Source organism: Chanos chanos, chromosome 3 (genome assembly GCF_902362185.1).
Source record: "Chanos chanos chromosome 3, fChaCha1.1, whole genome shotgun sequence".
Lineage (NCBI taxonomy): Eukaryota > Metazoa > Chordata > Actinopteri > Gonorynchiformes > Chanidae > Chanos > Chanos chanos.
Genome location: NC_044497.1, coordinates 31,733,097 through 31,754,008, shown reverse-complemented (window position 1 = coordinate 31,754,008; position 20,912 = coordinate 31,733,097). Strand labels below are relative to the sequence as shown.

The window sequence follows — 20,912 nt, the reverse complement described above, 5'->3', positions numbered from 1 at the left end:
TCATTGGCAATGAATGACCTGCTTTTGGCAGTTATCATGGGGTGTTGTGTTCAGAGAACCCTCTTACTTAACCTGCCTCTCCTTATCAGTGTGATTCAGGCCAGTGGAGTACAGCCCTGCTCCGTGAGAGACCTTACCAACCATTATACATCACTGATGGTTAGAATATGTACACATCTACTGCCTGGGCTGAAATGGTTCCTTGAGTTGAGTAAGGGCAAAATCCAGCTACGCTCTTAACATTCGCAGATTGGAACATACACCTTTGCTTTTGGTTAATGTAAATGAGACATTGTCCTCCCAAGCACAGGCTTTAGCTGAGCCTTATTCTGTAGGTTTTTGTCTTTCTTTATTATACTCACTGTCTAAAACATTTCCCTCTCTCACCCCTCCCTCACTCTTACTCTCTCACATACTGTACTGTTTCCCTGCAGTGGCTGTAGTCAGCAAAAGAAACTTTCTTCCCCGCTGTGAGAACTATACAAAATGTCAGTGCTTCAGTTTTCCCCCCCTCTCTCTCCTTTCCAATTGTTTTATTGCACTACATCTGCTGGATTGTAGGTTGTGTGTGGAAAATTCCACTTGGCCAGTTGCTGGTGAACTAGTCAGCCAATGAAAGGCCTGAGCAGGTGGACCTCATTGGCCTTTCAACAGTGCACCATCAGCCCCTCAGTAATGACTGGAACAAAGTGTTGATTTCTTCTTCAGTATCACAAATGAAGATTACACTGAAGTGACTCAATGCTTATTTCTGTCATTTCTTCAAACTAAGAATGAGGAACTGCTATGTATAGCGTGTACCACTATGTCAAATGTAGTCTTTTTTTTTTTTTAATTGTCATTGCATTTTTTAAAATTTTACCTGCAAAAGCAATTTGCAGTTTTTTACAGCTGAAATTTCCAGCCATTTTTGTCATGTCTTTTTTTCTTAGAGTTGGTAAATGAGTACTGCAGTCTCCATCTACTGGTGCTTTCTTAGAAAGAATTGACAACATGACTTTTTCTTCCATGCTGTTTTCATGATGTCTGTAATAGATTACTCAAGTGCTTTTAAATTCCTTGAGCGCTTACCCAAGTACGGACTGGGTAAATAATGAAACTTGTGAAGACTAATGTGTTAATCTTCTCTAACCTGATTGCTTTTTTCTATAACCTCTATCTAATTGATTTTTTCTCAAAACTGAGCAGGATATGTAAAAGTAACCTTTGGTATGAAATGCTTGTTAGCTCTTGCATCATTGCTCTACATTCTTATTGACTTTACCGTGTAAGTTATACGAACATTGAAGTGTTCGTGACTGTACACAATGTATCAAAGACTAGTGAAATGTAGTATGGTGGTGCCATCTAGTGGTGCAGATATGTTTTCTCATATTCTCTCAACATTTATGAGAGAATATGAGATGCTGTTTTCTTCTGATTTTACTCACTGGCCTTCTGGTACAGTATCATTTCAGAGTAATTAGAGAAGACCACATGATAATCAAATATACATGTAATATACATGTAATTGGCAGCTTTTACAGACACTGAAACGTATGACTGTTGTCATTAATATACGGTTGCTATGATTAAACAATAATGTTTTACTCTAGACAGATCTGAAAAGTAATGGGTGACATGTTTGACCTGAAGCTGCTGAGCAAAACTGAAAGAGAATTTGACACCTGTATGTATTCATGGACATTCTGGTTACTTTATGCGTTCTCTCTCTGACATTATTCTTTCTCTCTCTGTTTTCTCTGCAGAGAGAGAGTCGTAGTGAGACCCTGTGGCTGGTCTCACCCCCCCCATCCTCGTCTCCATGTATCCTGAACCCACCACTGACTCCCCTGCGCGGCTCTCCAACCGACAGACTGGCTCTCCAGGGGTCATCTACACGTAAGGGCAGCTCACCAGACACTCTCATGGTTCTGTCATGGTAAAAAAAAAACAAAACAAAGCTCTGTATATTTACAGTTTAATTATTCAGAAAAGTTCAGCGCTTTACTCCTCATCATTTCTGTGTTCTTGGACAACATTTCTTTGATTTTAATGATCCCAACAGTTGGTGGCGCTGTAGCTGTCATGTCTCCTCTTCTGTACTTTACAGTAGTATTAAGGCTTTTCTAATATTCCATAGCTTATGTTTTCAAATGAAATGACTGGGTTTTTTCATACTTAATATATCAGTTAGTTAGTCCTCCAGCCCAGCTTACATAATCACGTGCTCATTTCTGCATACTGACACAGCTCTCATGCATTCTCCTTCCCTCTCTCTCTCTCTCTCTCTCTCTCTCTTTCTTTCTCTCTCTCTCTCTCTCTCTCTCTCTCTCATCCTCTTGCTTCAGTGCTCGTTATGGGAGTCCAAAGAGACAACTTCAGTTTTACAGGTACAGTAATCACATTGTCAAACTCAGAAATGCCCTGCAGTATCACTACACACCAGCTCTTGTTTACTCTTGTTTTCTTTCTTATATGGTATTTCATCTTATATTTCAACCTCTCAAAATATGCCGCCTAACAGCAAAACCTCAGCTAGATTTCTCTGAGTGAATGTCACATTTTGAAATCTATCAAATATCTCTACACAGTCCCAGTATTATGTAAAAGTTTCATGAATATGGCTGTGATATCACAGAACTGTCAAGCATTTCTTCTGCTTGTTATCAGCAAATGCTATGAAGTTCCTCTGAATCAGAGAAGGTCTTTAGAGAGTAGAAAAAGTCAGTGTCAAGATACACAAGGCTGCTAACCAATGGACGGCAGAGTTTTATATTTAGGGAGGATGTGACATCACCAGCAAACAGTCTGTCTTGAATAATAGATATGCCTGTTCTCAGGGCAAGTCAGGAGCCATTAGTCAAACTACAACAGAGAAAATCAACATTTTATGGACTTATGAACTCAAGTGGTCCCATTCTTAAAGTTACTCCTGTATTTCTGTACTGAAGATTCGGGGTACAGAATGTGGGCATGTATTGACCCTTAATGCAGTATGTGGTGCAGTCATGTTGAGCTCAGGTGGGGCAAGTGAGCAGGTACTCAGCTTTGTTTTTCACTCAGTGACTTTTTTAGTTTGGTCTTATGAATATCTTTGTGGATAAAACTGTGGATGAAAACAAAAGAAGAACATTTCCAGCCAAATTTTCAGGTGTTTTCTGCTAAGAAATAAGAAAAAAATATATACGATGAACCATCTCTGACACTGTTGTAAGCATGACCATAGCAGCAATCTCTGGGTGGCCTGGTTCTTGCCTAGTTTTGTCATCTTGAGCTGATCTTTGACTTAACTTGTACTGGCCAGTCTGCATGTGTAGTGTTCAGTGCTGTTCTATGTTCCCTTCCTGCAATGGGACCATGTTGCCGGTGGTTTAGAGTAGACTCTGATTTGACTTATCTTATGCTCACAGTGTGTTCCGTTGTACAGTATGTTGCATTTCAATATGTGTTGAAATTTTGTACACAAGATGGACTATATGACAAGCAAAAATGGCTTTTAGTGCTCTTTCATGCAGTACAACAATCAAAAGCTTTTAAAGCAAAAGCCTTAGTAAATAATTCACTGCATTATTCGCTGTAGTTTGCAGAACATACTCACTCGCTGATAGGTGCAAAAAGATTTTTCTGTGACATCGTCCACGGGAGGCGGAGCCAACAAAAGCCTCTCTCAGACACTAATTTCGTCAAGCTGCAGTTAGTTAAGCACTCCCGGGTGGCGTGGTTTAAAAAGGTTTTCTGTATTTGCTGAACACCATCAGTTTTCTCAATGAGCAGCGTGGTGCAAAACCCTTACATGAGCCGGCCTCCGAGGAACCGGGTAAGTATGGAGAAGTGTTGTGGGTGGTTGGATGGTAGATGGAGATCCTGTCACAAGGATGGTGCATGGGAATGCTGCCCATGGCCAGAGCTCTCTTTCAGTTTAAAGGCATGTGCTTAGAGAGGTACCGAGCACCAAGACAGGGGGAACGGTGATAACCTGACTCTATAAAGTTCATCTGGCAGGGAGACTACCGCTGTAGCTACGCTGTAAACCGGCTAGAAATAGCTGCATTGTAATGTTTTAGTCATGAAGAAAAAAAAGGCTTGGTTTTAAAAATTGAGTATGTATCTGTGCTCAGTAGGGCTTCATGCTTGGTCTGAAGATGGAGGCAGCCATGGCGGATGGTCAGAGAGACTTAACTATACTTCATCCTGCTTGTAGGTTTTTGATCTGATAGAGTTTGAATATAGAATGTGAGGAAAGAATTTAAAATCTGGACCCTCGGTATGTATGACCTGGAATATAGAATCTGGGGCTTGAATTTTGAATGTTGAACTGTGCAGTTGGACTGGTCAAAGTGGAGCTGGAGTGCTAACTTCGAGCATCTCCTTTAGTGTTTTTGAGTATGTAGTTGCTACCTCTTTTCATGAATGTGAAGTGAATCAAGGATCCAGACATGGATTTTGACATTTTCAGCCATAGCTCATTTTTTGATGTGGTGTTTTTGTTACATTTTCATCTCTGTGCAGGTTTTCGTTGTGTGCCTTTACACATTTGATTTCATATTCGGTATGCTATGTTTAACAACTTATTTTGAACATTCTGTTACCACTGAAATATTCAGCTGTTTTTCCAAGAAACATTAAAACTGTCAGTGAGTGCCACTGTGTGGCTTTCATCATGTATTATGTTCTGTATATTGTATATGTATGGTTAGGACTAATACACTATAAATATGTACTGTATGATGCAGTGCATGGTAAATAATATGAATCTGTGGTTGGCAGTGGGGGTTTTCCCATTAAAGTTACGTAATTTCATTTCACGAGGATTCTTTGCCCTATTTTTTTTACAATGCATCTTGGAATGTCTGAGTAGCCTTTTCTGATCAGCGCAAGTGGACTGTAATTGAGTTCCTAACTTTATATATGTGTATGGTTTGCTGTTACTGAATTGAGTAGCCTTTCTGATCAGCGCAAGTGGACTGTAATTGAGTTCCTAACTTTATATATGTGTATGGTTTCCTGTTACTGAATTGTGGCACAACAACAAAATAGTAATGACTCATTATTTCCTAATTTTGAATGTGTCCAAAAATTGTTAAATACATACCTTTTGTATGTTAATTTGTGCATATGTAACATCTGGTTACATAAAGTGGTAGGACATGCAATTTGCACTTAAATGTTATGCTGAAAAAAAAACTTGAGAAGAAAATATGTAACACTTTATTTTCTTTACTTTATGTACAGCATGCATTTTGCTATTGTTGAGTAAACATTTTGACATGAAGATAAGACCAAAAATGTTGTACATATTACTGATGTATTAAAATAATAATAAACGAAGGTATATGGTCCAACAGAAAGTGATGTTCTAGTGCTGTCAGTGGCTTCTCCATATACCTTTATGCTGCATCAGCTGTTGTCTGTTCCATTTCTTACTGTTCAGTCTACACTGATCAGTGGGCATGTCAGAGTAGCATTTTTGGAAGATTATTTATTGGTTGCTCACATTTTAACAGCAACATGTTGGATTGTTTAGTGTTGTTGAGTATTTAGGGAGCCACAGTGTATCTGGTGTTAGGGTGAATTAGTTGGCCTCTAACGTTCTGTGTGCCAGTCTATTTTTTGACGTTAGCAGGCAGCAGTAATGGACTGGAGGCTGTACAGATCTCAGCAGATATGTCGTTTATTTTCCCTACCCACCGTTGCTGAAAACAGAGCTTAAGTCATGCCCACAGAACATACTTTCGCATGCCTGAATGCCCACTCACCTTGGTCGTGTCACCAGTGACAAAAAAATTCTGCATGTATGTGTGTGCGTATGCTAAGTTGCTTTACAGCATCCACCTTGAGCACTCAGGGCTTTACTTGAACAAACCCAAGTAGAAGAGCCCAATCAGCTAAGCTATGCCATTGTGTCTGATTCACAAAGAGGCTGGGGTATGGGTAGGGGGGTGGATGGGTAGGAAGGGGAGGGGGTGTAGAGGCATCTTGTTACATGATGCATGGTTGTGTGTGTGTGTGTTTGTGTTGCTGCTGGGGGAAGGATAGCAGGCTATTTAAAGAGATGGCCTCAGGCCTCGTGGCTCTGGGGTCTGTCCTAGTCCCCCTAGACCGCGCTCTCGCATTTTCTCTCTCTCACTTTCTCTACACGTTTTGTCTGTTTGACACTCCGGGTGTAGAGAGTTAGTGGAGTAAACATTGGTTAGGCATTGGACACACCTGGGCATGTTTGCCACTCACAGAAGCAGTCTGACTGAGGTTCGGGGTGGGCATGCCGGGCGCCGCCTCAGCCGTCAACTCAGTGTCCCTTCCGAACAGATACCCAAGCCGGCGCCACCCGGCACTGGGGTACGGAGGAGCAGCAGCATCAGCAGCAGCAAGATGCTGTCCCTTTCGTTCAGTGAGAGCATGCGAAGCGACATCGACCGCTACCTGTCCGACCAGGGTCTGTACCCGTTAAGGCAGAGCGAACCAGGTGAGATGCAGCAACGTCTGCGTGAGGTACGTGCAGCCGCGCAGCTGAAGAACTTGGAGGACTTCCTCAAGATGAACGGCGTGTCGCTACAGGAGTGCGTGTCTTACCAGACGGGCATGAGGTACAGGTAAGACACGGCTGAGAGGTGACATGAAAGGGATCTGCTCTTATGCTGTTGTTGCTGTAGGCGCTGTTGCAACCCAGCAGGTAGAGGATTCAGAATCACAAAACTTTAGTGAATGACGGCTCTCTCACTGTGGCCGCTGAGAGGAGCAGTGTGTAAATTGGTTGTTTGTGGGTTGGTGCGTGACAGCTGTCAGGTCATGGAGAGTGTTAATGCTGAATCAAGTGAAGTATGTGTGGTTGTGGCTTCATCGTGTGCTTCAGATATATTCCTTATGTATTTTAACACACGGGTGCGCTGTCTGTCTAAACTAAAGGAGAGGACCTAACCCTCCGCTTTATCTGTTGGTCAGATGGTTACTTTACCTCCACCTCTTCTCCCTGTTATATCTCTTTTTATTGCCTCTTTATTTATCTCCTTTCTTTAGCGACCTGTGTCAGCTGCTGTTGTCAAAATCCTGTTTAATCTGGCTGGGCAAGTGTGTTGTTTCAGACAGTGAAATGAAGCAAAGAATAGCAGGACGTTATCCATGCCTTTCTGCAGAATGGTGTGGGGCAGCTCCCTGGCCCAGGATTAAGGGCTCTGTTTTGATTAGCCATTGGCAGGACGCTGCTCTCGTACTGCCTGGCACTCAGTCCCTGGCACTACAGTCACAGCAGTGCCATTATCAACAGGACAGACAAGTTAATACAGTCATCAGCAGTGGTCCACTCCAGGCTGGGAACTTGTGGCTGAGTCACTGGCACTCTGTGAGGGATGAGACTTCACTGAACGCTTTGTTTTTGATCTGCTTGTCACTAAACAAAAATGAAGTTCTTATTGTTTGTATTCATTAACAAAATGTAGTTATTGAATCATTAACTATTCATTCTGTTGGTGCTTTGTTAAGATGTATTTTCTGGCTCGCATCCAGCTGGTTGTGGAACTTGAGAAATGAGTTGTCTTTGCACGACTAGTCAGAGACAGTTGGTGTTTAGATTAAGAAGGTATAGAATATCAGAAACAACAGTTTGAATCCATGCCTTCCTATTTAGCACAACCATTCCTCTGTGAAGGACTGCCTAAGTGTGACAGTCACCTGTGTTATCCAGTTACAAATGCAGTGCTCATGAAGACAATACTCATGCTTTCATGTATATTAAAATAATATTTGTACTGCTTTTTTTTTTTTTTTTTTTTGTGGCATTATTTTTTCAGATCTATTCATAATCATTCTGGTAATATACCAAATGCTACCATCAGGCTAGAATCATGTGCATACTCAGTTTTTTAATAGAAGTTTATGGACCTTCGTCCCGTCATGGTTTCTTCTTATTCTGATTTATTTCTAAATAATTAAACAATAACCTTTTACATCGTGTAGTGCCTTGAATCCTTAAGTGAGTCTTAGATGTCACATTAAAATAAACGAACAGCCTTTTTTCAGATCATAACAGATCACTGATGAATTCAGAATTACATCTGTAGAGACTACCAGGCACTTGTTCTACATTAAAAATCATGCATAGTGTGCCATAGATGCTATTCTAGAAGGTTCCTCAGTGTGGCACTGTACTCATATATATGCACCTGCTGGCAGATCAGTATCTTAGAGTAACATGCATGTATATTAAAGTGTATTACCAGAAACAACAAATTCAGCCCCTCAGTGGGAATTTCAGATGATTCATTGAGGCAAAATTCTACTAGATTCATGATGTTACATGTCTGTTGTCCATGCTTCATTTTTTTCCAGTAATATGTTGGTCAGTGCCAGCACTAGTCTTAGTATAGCTCTGCTATGGAATGGTATATTTTAAGTTTAACCATGCACTGCCTTCATAAGTTTTGCGTCCATTAATCTTGTCTATTCCAGCTCATAGCCTCCTGTCAGCTCATTTGGTCTCTGCTGCTTTCTGTTCTCCTCTATTGTGTTGATGTTTATTGTCCTTTTGTCTGATTCATTTACGTGAGCCAATAAAGGTTCTAAAGGCAAAAGATGATGTTATTCTGAGATATGACTTGTTTTCCCCCTTCCTTGGAGAGTTGGTTAAAATTTGAAGGCATATAAATTTTATGAAGTTATGTAGCTGTGTAGTCACGACAGTTTTCGCTTTGATTTTTAGATGATTTTTAATAATTTTCTTTTTTTCTCTGCTGCATGACCTGAATGTTTTAAACCTATGAGCTGTCATATGATTTGTGTGAGCTTCACAGATTTTTAGTTGTTGTTGTTGTTGTTGTTGTTTGTTGGTTCATGTAGCAATTTTGTGCTAATCCTGTAGATGGCAGAAAGCCTACTCAGAATTGGACTGACAGGCCCCCCTGATGAACATAAACATATTCACAAAACCTTTTTATTGTCACAAATGGCGTGGTCTTTTTTATTTTGATTTTTATCGTTTCATTGTGTTGTGTGTCCGGTGTGTTTTGCGTAGTTGTGTTTTCACTGATTTCGTGGTTCATTTGTTTGTGTGGAGCAGACATGTCTGAGCAAATGGTGGTGAGGTGACACTTAGCTGTGTGAGGACATGTCCCCTCTGTGAGCCCATGTGTTTATCTAAATATCGGCTACGGCTAGTCATCTTGTTCATATAATTTTACTTTACCAGATACTGACAGTCTAAAACCTGCCAGTAAGACTACAAGAGGGCCCTGTTACTGAAATGTATAATCTTGATAATTAAATGCAGACCCTTGATTACCTTTAATGACCAACCTCTTTTGGGTGCTAGAATGAACTTTGTCTTAAGCAAAAAAAAAAAAAAAAGATTTAGCTTATATCTTGTTTAGTAATAACTGTCTCACAATACATGTCCTATGGTTAACATGTAGGAATCATCTGTCTGAACTTCAAGATCTTTTCTGTATCTTGCTTTTCATTTTTTGGCAGTTTGTAAGCTGATTCTGTATTAGTCTAGGGTTGAATTATAAATAAATAAGCATGTTCTGCCTCTCTTGCTATGTTCTGAGTGCTGAACTGATGTTGCGGTCCCCTTTTCTGCTCTACTTGCTCCTCAATTAAAGGCTTTTTTTCCCTCGTGTGTTTTTCTCTTTCATTTTTTATGCTGGATGTCCCTCTGGGGGATTCATTCTGGATAAATTTGATTTGTGTTTGGTGAATGGTGTTACATGAGAAAATTGGAAACAAGAAAAGTACAACACCCAGAACACTTTTTTACCATTTAAGACATTTTAAAGGTTTTAACAACTCTTGTAACCATTTTGTGTCTTGCTGTATGGATTTAATTTTGGCTAATTTTGTCGCTAGAGTGTTAGTCAGAGCTGTAGACCGCCAAGGATGGGGACAGACTTGACACGGGATTGCAGAAATTGTTCCTTGGTCTTTAAAAAGAGTTATTACTGGCTTGAGTTGCTCAGTGTTGTATTGACATTTTGATCTTTGAATCAAACAAATCAAACATGGTTAATACATAGCAAGCATAAGTGACTCTCACAATGACTATGTGTGGGTGGTAAAGTTTAATGTTGCAGAGCTAGTGTCTTTGGATGGTATACAGCTAAATTCCCTTCTAATATTTCTACAAGTCAAACTGATAATCTCTTTGTAGCTCATGTTTAAACAAGTGTTTTGTGAGACCTCCTGAGAATCTGTCAGCAGAAATTCTTTCAATAATGCCACTGCTAGTCCCTGGTACCCTCCAGCTTTGACCAGTAAAAAGGCATGGCTTTTTGTTAGGATTCAATTTAAAGAGAGTGTGGCTTTCTGAGAGGTTGGGTTGCTACAGTAGGATACAATGATGGGGAGAGAGAGAGAGAGCAAGCGAGAGAGAGAGAAGAGAGAGAGAGGGAGAGAGAGAAGAAGAAAGAGAGAGAGAGAGAGGAAAAAAAAAAACACAAGTCTGAGGAACAAGAGAGCACCACCTCAGGTCAGGAGATGCTCTGTCGTCAGCTAAGCTGCTCTATGTGAACTGGGCTCAGGAAGTTATTATTCACTAGTTCTGTGCCATTGTGTCCTGTGTCCTTTCTCTCCCTCTGGCTCTTACGAGTGTGGGCTATTTCTGTTACTGAGTTTGTGGGAGGATAGACTCCCTCCCTCCTTGTGGTTTGTGTGTGCGCGTGTGGAATTGGGCATTGGCCCGGAAGATGCACTGATTTGTACAGAATCCAAGGCCTGGTCACAGTCTGAGTAAGATGAATGCATTGTAACTCAGAGAATTTTACATATAAGGGTTCCAGAACCAGGACTGTGGATTCTGCTTGCATTTTTAAGGACCTTATATTGAAAAGCTTTTTTTTTTTTCTTTTTTGCTTTTATTTATGGACTCTCAAGCCTGTCATTCTTCATTTAGGATGTAAAAATGTAAAATGTTTAGTGGTGTGTTGATTTCAATTTGTTAATGTATTCATTTTAATTTGTTTTGTTTTGCATATTAGACATGCTCAGGTGCGTTTAACCATCTGCTACACTTTCTGTAATTGCTTTTCTTTCTTCACCAGGTGCTGTGATTCCCACCTGACTTTTTATTGTGTGAATTACTATTCAGATTGCACAGTTTGCTTCTCATCCAACTTGACATTTTCACACATACAAAAATCATTCCTCCTCTAAAAAAACATAAATATTTAAACCTCATGCCTCACAGATTGCCTATAACATTCTAGAACCAAACAAATATATACATTCTCACTCTAATATCTCCTTCTTCTAAAGCAAATACCTGAGTTTTTCACAACAGGGAGGCACTCCTACCATGCATCCATTTTGCCTTTGCCTTATTAGAAGTGTCAGCCTGTATCTGTCACTGGTTAAGCATTGAGAGAAAGGGATGTTACAGTCTAATGTGATAAACGTAAAGGACAGCTTATCCAAAACATGTTTATTTATAGGGTTGCAGTTTATACTGTATTGACAGGCTTCTGGAGCATCAGGCTCTTTGGCTCCAGCTGTGTCTGCAGGGCTGTTGCATTTTAAAACCCCTTAAAAAGCCATTATCACAAAAAGCTTAAAAGCCCTTTGAAGTAACCTCATGAGGTTGCATAAAACAAAGTTTTAAGAAGTATTTTTTCCCTCCCTCCTCTCCTGTGGGAAATGTTTCTGTTTTCAGCTTCTTAATTAGGTATTCTTGGGTTTTTGAAATACTGTTGATGTATACATTTTTTTAAGTCATCTTTTAGTAGTTATTGAGTTCCTGAGATTCTGTAACAAAATTGTTCAGTATTTTAACGTGGCCAGTTTAATTTTCTGTCTCTCAGTCTTCCTAACTCTGGTGAATGCTAAGGTCCGTGCTCATCAGAGAGATAGGGGCGGGCTTGACGATTTCTATCACATACAGCTTTCGGGGCTTCCCATAGATTATCATAATTAATTCAGGAGATTAACTGACATGATGAGAGTAGGCTTTGGAATGGTTTATTCTAGAAGTAGCTGGTAGGATGTGCAGGTTTGTTTTAAACTCATTCAAACCTAAAGACATATTTAAGCATGGCTGTGAACTGGCACACAAATCTCTCTTCCCTCCTGATTAGACTTATGAATATTTCTGTGTGGATGAGAAACACCCTTGGTGGACACCTCTTCCTCTCATGCTCCCCTTAAGGTTTCTCTCTCTTTCTCTTTCTCTTTCTCTCTCACCCATTCACTCTCTAGTGCTCTGGTGCTGGGAAGACTTGTGTGAGGCAGGAAACGATTGAATGGCTCTGGGGGATTTCGGCAGCTTATTTAACTCAGCATAAGTCTAGGGTTGGGTCTCTAATCAAAGCAAGGAAAAAGTGAGAGCTTGACAGATTAAATCAAGGAGAGGTGTTTGAAGTGCTGTGAGGCTAAGAGCAGCAAACAGTAAGAGATTATTGCTCTTACAGACCCGTGGTTCTTCAGTCAGGAGTCAAGACTAATCAAAATGCTGTTCTCCTAAAGTAGAGCATTGTGGAGAATGTATGAGAGCTCTGTGTGTGGTGTGTGTGAACTCCAACTCTCTACAGAAATTATACTTTGAAATCCTTCAAAGGAAGGCAACTCTGACAAATAACTATCAAAATTCAAATATTTTGTTTTCTTTGATCTATAACTATACAGCACACATAACGGCCACAGCAGTTTGTAGACATTTTCCACAGACTTCCTGTATTTAGGAATCCCTCTGAGTGCTGTATTTTATGTACAAAATTAATGCTTTAAGTTAAGATGAGGCGACTTTATTGTGACTCTGGTGTTCTTAGTAGACATTATATTCAGCCCTTTCACCTTATTATCCACTGTCTCAACGAGGTCTGCTTTTTAGGACACATTGCACAATGTAATGTACATAGTGACATGCCCCATGTCTGTTGTTTCTACGCCTGTCTCTGAGTCTCCCTTTGGGGTGGGGGGGGGGGGGGCACTTCACTCATATGTGTGGGCTCTAACACGTATGGGCCAGGGCTTTTAATGGGTCTTCCACACTCTCAGGTAATGGAAGAAGGGTCTGCTCTTCTGGTGTATGTTTCGCTAAGGCTGTGGAAAGACTGTGGAACGATTGATTCATTACACAGTGCAGTCAAGCTTACATCCCCTCAGAGACAGAGACTACTACTCTTTTCCTTTTATTCCATCACTGCATCCACTCGTGTGCTTTCTTTCTCATTAGAGAGGCCACATCTGTTCCACTCATCCCACACAACATTTGACTCGCCCCGTAAATTTAGTCATTTGAGGTGTAATGAGTGTGGGTCCGGTTTCCATTCAGTATTGATGATTCAATTACCGGTTGAGATTTCTGTTTTCGTGACATTTAAATGTGCTCTCCTCTCATTTTCCCAGTTATGTTTCCTTTTTTTTTTTTTTATGAGGCCTATGATGTCCAGTTGGTTTATTCACAGAGGGTGCGAGCAGGTGCTTGTGGGACCTTGGAATCTGGAATGGACCATAAACTTTGAACTGGACTCTTAACCTTTGTGTTAAATACAGGAACCAGAGAATGCTCACACACTTGCTTGTGTGTGCATGGATGCAAGCACGCGTGCGCACACACACACACACACACACTCATGCACATGCACACACACACAATAGTGTACTATACATCAGTTTGTGTGTTTGTAGTCTTATTTAGATACTGCTCAGTTCCTTTGCTTTCAGGGTCCTGACTGGTCAAATTCACATGGGACAGTCTTCCATTTCTTCAGCCTCTCTTCCTCATTTATAATGACTATTTGCATGTCTGCCCTACTCCTGAGCACATCTCTGACTCATCTCTGTTCAAATATCATATCTGCATACCATGACATTTCTCCAAGACCCCAAGGGTTTGTTTTTACATTAACATAATATCTATTTCATACATGTCTGCTGTTTGGAAGAATATACTGTAGTTACTTCTTGCTCCTGGCCTCACTAGAGTAACATTCGTGTGTGTATGCCTGTATGCTTAGGCTAGCATGATCATCAGCATTTGCATAATGGTTATGTCGATTGTGAGACCTGCCCACAGACGCAGCTTGATAACTGAAGACAGGCACCCAGGGCATGGGGGTTTGGGAATCCTAATACACGCATGGATATACCATATGTTTGGTGCAAACAGCGATTCTGTTTGAAGGCTTTTTATGGTTTATGTTACATATACTGCGTGCAGCATGAGGTTCAAAGCATGACCAAAAAAAAAAAAAAAAAGTTCCATTTGGGATTTTGAGCTATACGTAAATAGTCAAATAAATGCATGATATTAAATTATGTCTCAATATGAACAGGAGGTTCTGTGAAAAAGCACAGAATGAACAGGAACAGCTTTAGATTTGAAGAACACACAGACTTATGAGTGTCTCACTGTACTGTTAAGCTCTTCCTTTCTTTCACCCAGCCTCCTTTCATCTAAACGTAATGGCACATTTTTCATGTAATCTGTGGGTTTAAAATGAGGGCCAAGATGAGAAAGTGCAGAACATTTCAGTCACTGGTGGTTACACAGGGACAGACTGGCATATGGAAATATGTGTGCTGGAAAATGAGGGATGTTGTATGTCAGACTGGTATTTGATTCTCCTCATTCTCCTCTCTCCTCAGTATTAGAGCAGCTCCTCTTAAGAGCGACCGTCCTCTGTTGCACACCTCCACACTGAGCTAGAGATTTACTCTAAATATAATATCTGAAGGAGAGGACTTCTTATGGAACTAACCACACACTGACCCTGTTAGTCAGAGCATGAGTTGACTTGAATCAGTGATTCACACGTAGGATTCTGTGATTTCTTCTCCCTGAAGATACTGGTGTTCTCCTTCATGACTGAGAACAGAGAGACTGGTTCAGTTTAGAAAATACTGTACAAGACTTTACTGAAGGTAAAAAAAAACAAAACAAAACAAAAAAACCAACTCATAGGACAGGTTCCACAGGGGAGAGCTTAGCATAAAGCTAGTTGATCTGCTCACAAACACTTCTCTGATCCGGTAAGTGAAGAGCTGTCTTGTGATGCTCAGGGTGCAGTATAGGCTCTGAGGGGATTTGGCTCTTACAGACATGATGGACGGTTCTTCTTGCTTTTTGTTTCTTTGACTTTGAGAAGTCGAAGCAAACGCCCGACTGCATTTTTCCGCTCATTCTATTTGTGTCAGTAGGGTCACCAGTGTATATATCTAATTTTAGGAAAGCCTGTTCTGTCCAGTCTTTTTTTTTTTTTTCCTCTGGATTAAGTATGCTCTCCGCTGTTCTTCAGATTGGGTTCCATAAAAGTCCATGTTTCACCAAAAGGACTTTTGTCATCTCAGCCTCGGATTATTTATTATTTATGGGTTACGCCTTCAAATATTATTTTCTTAATTTTTATTTTAAAAACTACCATGTATCACTCTACTATATGTTCAGAATTTATGTAATTAAGGTCCTGGTGAATGGTGATGTGAAATTAGTCCTGAGACGGTGTTCACACTGGCTTTATAGTGAAACTTCTGTATGTTTTTTTTTTTTTTTCCATATATATTTATGAGAATAACATTATTCCATTCAGTTCATTCACTGGCCTATCCTGTTGACTGTCAAGCTGCCAGAATGAAGTCAGCAAAATTTAAGATGAAGCGGAGCGCTGAATTTAAAGACGAAAGCTTTGACTGCATTATGCATCACACTTCATTTGTGATAAATATTAAAACAGGTCAGGTTGTATAATGGGAATTCTGCTCGTGACTGGCCGTTTGGTTGACTTTATAATATGTCTTTTGAAGCCCACTGAAGCACAGCCATCTGCTGGAACAGCATTAATGAATTCTAGGTATCAGACATTTCATAAAGGTCACGTACATACCTTGTTCTTTTGTAACTTCCTTGTTATTGTCGCTCACCTATCTGCGTCACCTCCTTTGTCATTCTGAGTCTCTTCCTCTCGCCGAATGGTGCTGATGTTATCCACACGTCTGTGAAATCTGTATTAGGAGAATTTTTTTTTTCATGTGCTCATATGTAGGCAGACTGAAGTATCAGGTACTGTCTGACCATATACAGTGCCACTGCAGCTTAATTCAACCTGCTATCTGTGTATCCCTATCTCTCTCTATCTATCTTCCTCTCTCCCTATCTCTTCTTTCCTTTCCCCACTTGCTCTTTTTGTCTGTCTTTCCCTTAACTCACTGTCCCACTTACTCACTCTCCCCTCTCTGTCTCTGTCTCTCTCTCTCCCTCGCCCCCCCCCTCACATACACTCTCTCTCCCTCTTTCTCTCCCTCCCTCTCTCTCTCTCTCCCTCTCTCTCTCTCTCTGTCCACACACACATATTCATGTGCTCAGTGCACACAGTGGGCCAACATTACTGAATGTTAATCTGAGTGGGTAGCTTGGGACTGGAAAACCTCTGCCTGTCAGACTGAGAAACAGACAGACTGGTTAATACGGCTCAGGAGAGAAAAAAAAAGATCAACTGAAGAGAAGGAGCGAAGAAGGGAAAAAAAACAGGAAAAGTGGAAAGGGAGAGCAGAGTAAAAAAGAAGAGAAGCAACTGGAGCAAGTCAAAGGAGAAGAGAGGAGAGAGAAGAAGGGAAGCATGGGTTTCCTATGAGAGCGCGCTCGAGTGCTGACGCGTTTGGCTGCGCTATTTCTTCTCAGCGCTGTGTGTTGATATGATTGGTGCCCAGGGTTCACTGCTTCACAGGCTACTGCCTACGAGCCAGAGCACTGGGATTCACACTCACAGAGGCTGAGACACGCGCGCACACACACACACACACACACACCACCACATGTGTGCACACATTTACACACACGCACACATACACGTTCTGGCAGCTCCACAGACTGACAGCACTAAGTGGACACGATACGCAGACAGGCTTATTCTCGTCAAATCCTTTCTTCACCTTTGCATACACAGTTTTTCCTCCATCACTTTGAGACAGCAAGTTTTAAAGAGGCAAGGCCGCTCAAAGAAGGAGGAAGAGAGCATTTAGAGCTCTGGACTTCACTTGCCTCTCTCTCTCTCTCTCGTTCCTGGGAACATCTCCTTAATCGTGCTGTTTGGAGGTTTTGGGGAAGTTGTTTAGCTTTGTGACAGTCTCTTTGTGTGAAGACTGTCCAGAGCTGCTTGACCACCAGGATGCAGGTGTCTTTTGTGTGCACGGACCACCGTGCCGTGAGCCGGAGCACGGAGGATCGCCTGAACCGCCAAAACGCCAGTAGCCCAAGTATGGGCACCAAGAGCAAGTTTCGGGCAGTTGCCATGGTGGCAAGAAGCCTGGGTCAGCTGTCTGTCCAGAACGTGCCTTCCTCCAGTGATCAGAGTATGCGGACAGGCATGAAGTATAGGTAGGAGACAGAGAGTTGCTTCATTCCTCTTGTGAATGTGTGGAACTGTGTACTCCTCTTACTCATTATATCACATGGCCTGTGGGAGGAAAACACAAGAGCTTTTGTTGTGTGAAATATAGTTTTATTAATATCTTTAGAATCTGCTTTTACAGTCTAAAAGGTGCTTTGCATATTGTTCAGTTTCACTGCTTATAATCTAGGATTGCGTCAAGTAGAGGACATAAAGTTAACTAGAAGAAATACCCAGTTCTTGTCCACTATATTTAACCCATTCAAGCCATTTGATGTTGCTTTTTTTATCATTTCATACCTGCTGAAGACTAGGCAAACTATGCTAATCAAATAATGTAGGACATTTTGTTTAATATTTTCTCTTCATTCAACGGTTCTTCAACTGGACAAGACTAAGGAATAGAGACACCCCCCCCCCCGCATATCTAATCAGATTCACAGTAAATGAGATCAGAAGCACTAGAGGTATTAATCTTGATTACTGAACCCCGGGTTTTCTTTGAAATGGAAATACGACAGAAGTATAGTCATTTTCATTTGGAGCAGGACAAGATGATGATCAGAAAGAAACGCTGAGAGGTTGAAAAATTGAATCAAGAGCTTGAGGCTTTGTCATAGAAAAAAATCCTAGCAAAGGATCCTTTAAGTGTTCTATGGGTTTGATTATACAATATCTCTTAGTGCTGGAAGCTCTTTGTATTTTCTGCTGCTCCCAAAGCAGAGAATGTCAGGCAGTGTGTGTGTGTGTGTGTGTGTGTGTGTGTGTGTGTGTGTGTGTGTGCGAGCGCGCGCATGTGTGCGCGTGTGCGTTCTGTACCTTTACTTTCAATGTAAATCTAGTCAACCTCTATTTTTCCACACTGTAATTTGGTTAATGGTACATCAAAGGCACTTTGTAGCTTGTAGTGCAATGTACTGTATATATTCCACTTTCCTGTTAAGCTAATGTGTAACTAGACACCATACATTGAAAGGAAAAACGCCTGCTGCACAGCTCCCAAATGACCTGTTTTGTTTTATCAGACCTAATTGGTCCTCCTATAATTATGTTTTTGTTAGATGAATATGTTAAATGGAAAATGTCCTAGACTCATCAAAACTCTTTTTGTCTCTGTTGTGTCCTGTAACCTATGAAGTTTATGTGGTCAGATTTGGAATCTTTTGTGGCTTTTAATTTGTCCTGAGTGCTTAAGCTTTTGATTCGCATTGCTGTTTTCTTTAATCAAGAGAGCCTCTCTAGTGCTTCTCAAGCCTCTCTAATGAATGTGAATTAGAAGCCCGACCGGCTTTTTATAGAGCTGATTGCAAATACTGTGTGATACATTTCCCACTGTCAGTTTGTCTAATGATTACAATAAGTGTGGTCTTTCATTACTTTGATGACACGACGTCTCAGCACTGAAAACGTTATTGTCTCCCGTGAGTCATGAAATATATTTGTCATTATGATTATGATGACGATGATGTTTATAATGTGAATCACCATAAAAAGAATGGGGCTGCTTTCTCTTCATCTCTGCAGAGCAATATTAGTCTGAATTTCGTATAGTGGATTGAATATATGATATAAGATACTTCAGAGAAATTCATTGATACTTAAGTGAAACGCTGAAATCGTCCTCCTTTTTTATCCATCCTTGTCGTGGCTTCTCAGCACATAATTACTGTTTGCGGCGTTTTAAGTTATTTTCTACCCGCTTGCATTACTAAGACCACATATTCATTTCTTTACATGTTCTGGGAATAGTTGAAAATAAACAGTTTATTTTGGATGCCACAGTTGTGTCAGCAGTTTTCAACAGGGATAATAAATAGTTCACGTTATTTAGTGATGTTGTTCATCATTGCTCAATTGACAATGATCAAATGACATTTCATGGGAATATGAAAGTTGTTTTGCTAAAGATAAGGAAACGTGGCTGTGTGGAACTTGGCAACTTGATCTTAATTCAGTGCCTGGGGGTTCAGTACTGGCGTGTGAACACTCCTCAGTGTCTCCTCATATGGTCATCAGTGTTTCTCTGCCTCAAACCACAAGACTCCACTTCTCAAAGCCTTTTCACCACTGACCTCCTGGCATTCTCTGAAAACATTTCTACGCATATAGGAAACATTGTATGTTGGGACAACAGGTTTTTTTTTTTTTAACATTTGTTAGAGTTTGTGTTTTTTGGCCTTGCTTTTTGGCATTTTTTGAAATATCAGTACATGTTTATGCTGAAGGTTTTTGTTTATTTGTTTGTCTTGTTTTTTTTTTTTAATGTATGTTTTGTTGTCTGCGACAGAGATGTCAAATGCCTGTGTCAAATGCAACGTTGCCCATGTTTGCACTAAGTGGTGTCTGTGTTAATGAGTTTGTTTTATGTTTACTTTTTCATGCCAGTCCTAGAAAATTACGCCCAGGGGAAAATGAACACTCTTGATGAAAGGAATGTTCAGATTTGTGTTCTCAATGGACACCATAGAACAGCATGTTCATAATGGAAGACTGGGACATTATACACGAAACATCAGAATGATAATGTACTGCCCACAGCAAAATATATGCAAAGAGAAGACTCGTTATGGCAAGATACACATCTGTGATCTGCATAAAAAGGTTGCAATATGAGAGCCGTGCCCAATAAAGTAGAGTAAACTAAATGAACTGAATGAAGTAAATTGAATTTAATGACTTGGATGAATTGGTGAAGAAGAAGCAGGCATTACCAGCATAAACATATGTCACAAACTTCACATTTACAGATGTGAACTCTCTTGTGAATCAGAATTAACGGTCTATTAGAAATTTTCTCCATGCTTTTTCAGTGTTCCCCTATGAGCCTCCAGCCATGTGACAACTCCTCCTCTGTGTGCTGTATATCTTGGACCTTTCTGGATGCCCTGGACTCTTACAGTGTGCTCTCAAACCTTTGTGGATTACCATGGCATCTTTATTTGTTAGTTTATCAGAATACCCCGTTATCTGTATTTGATCTGCACCTTTCATCCAAGCCTCTGAGATAAAGAGCAAGGGAGAGAGAGCGAGAGAGAGGGAGAAGGAGATGAAGCCCAAGTTGTGATTATATAAACGATGGAACTGCTGTTTTGTCTCTGTTTTACACTCTCCTGGCCTCAAACAGCACACTGCGAGTTGGCATTATGCAACTTATCAGACTCTGTCTGAATTTGCCTCTATCCTACATATCCTATGACCTGAAGATAGTTTGATAAAACTGTGTTGCATTTTTCAAGTAAGATCATATTTTTCTTACATGTCTTATCTTTTCTGACCTTTGCGCACACTCCCTGCTGAATATTTAAAGACAAGCTGGGCTGTGGACACGTAAATGGGTTATATTTACGTGTTCAGTTTTAGGGGTCTTCTGTAAGTGAGGAGGAGGGACCCTACGGAGATAAGATCCGAGGCTTTGATATGTTGTTTGTGCTTTCCCAGATAGAGCTAATGCTTTGCCGATGGAACGGAACCGCTCGCACCCCCTGCTGAGGCATCTCCTTTTCTTTTTCTCTTTCTTTCCTTCTCTCCTACTTTCTCTCTTGAACACACATACACAGACAGATTTCCCTCTTTTTTTGCGTACTTAATATATCAGTTAGGCCTCCAGCCTAGCTTACATAATCA

General features: G+C 40.7%; 1 protein-coding gene across 7 annotated transcripts in view; it reads left to right on the top strand.

The window, feature by feature from the left end:
* The first annotated feature begins 1,804 nt into the window (after positions 1–1,804).
* kcnab2b (potassium voltage-gated channel subfamily A regulatory beta subunit 2b) overlaps positions 1,805–20,912 on the top strand; it is a 36,713-nt gene continuing 17,605 nt past the window's right edge. For 3 of the 7 annotated variants that reach the window (XM_030767466.1, XM_030767465.1, XM_030767464.1), the window contains exon 1: positions 17,067–17,275. In XM_030767466.1, coding sequence (XP_030623326.1) covers positions 17,067–17,275 — 209 coding nt within the window. Of the gene's footprint in view, positions 1,882–2,330; positions 2,373–6,336; positions 6,573–17,066; positions 17,276–20,912 lie in introns of those variants that run through there. The other 4 variants (XM_030767463.1, XM_030767462.1, XM_030767467.1 and 1 more) reach the window with 3 other exon arrangements.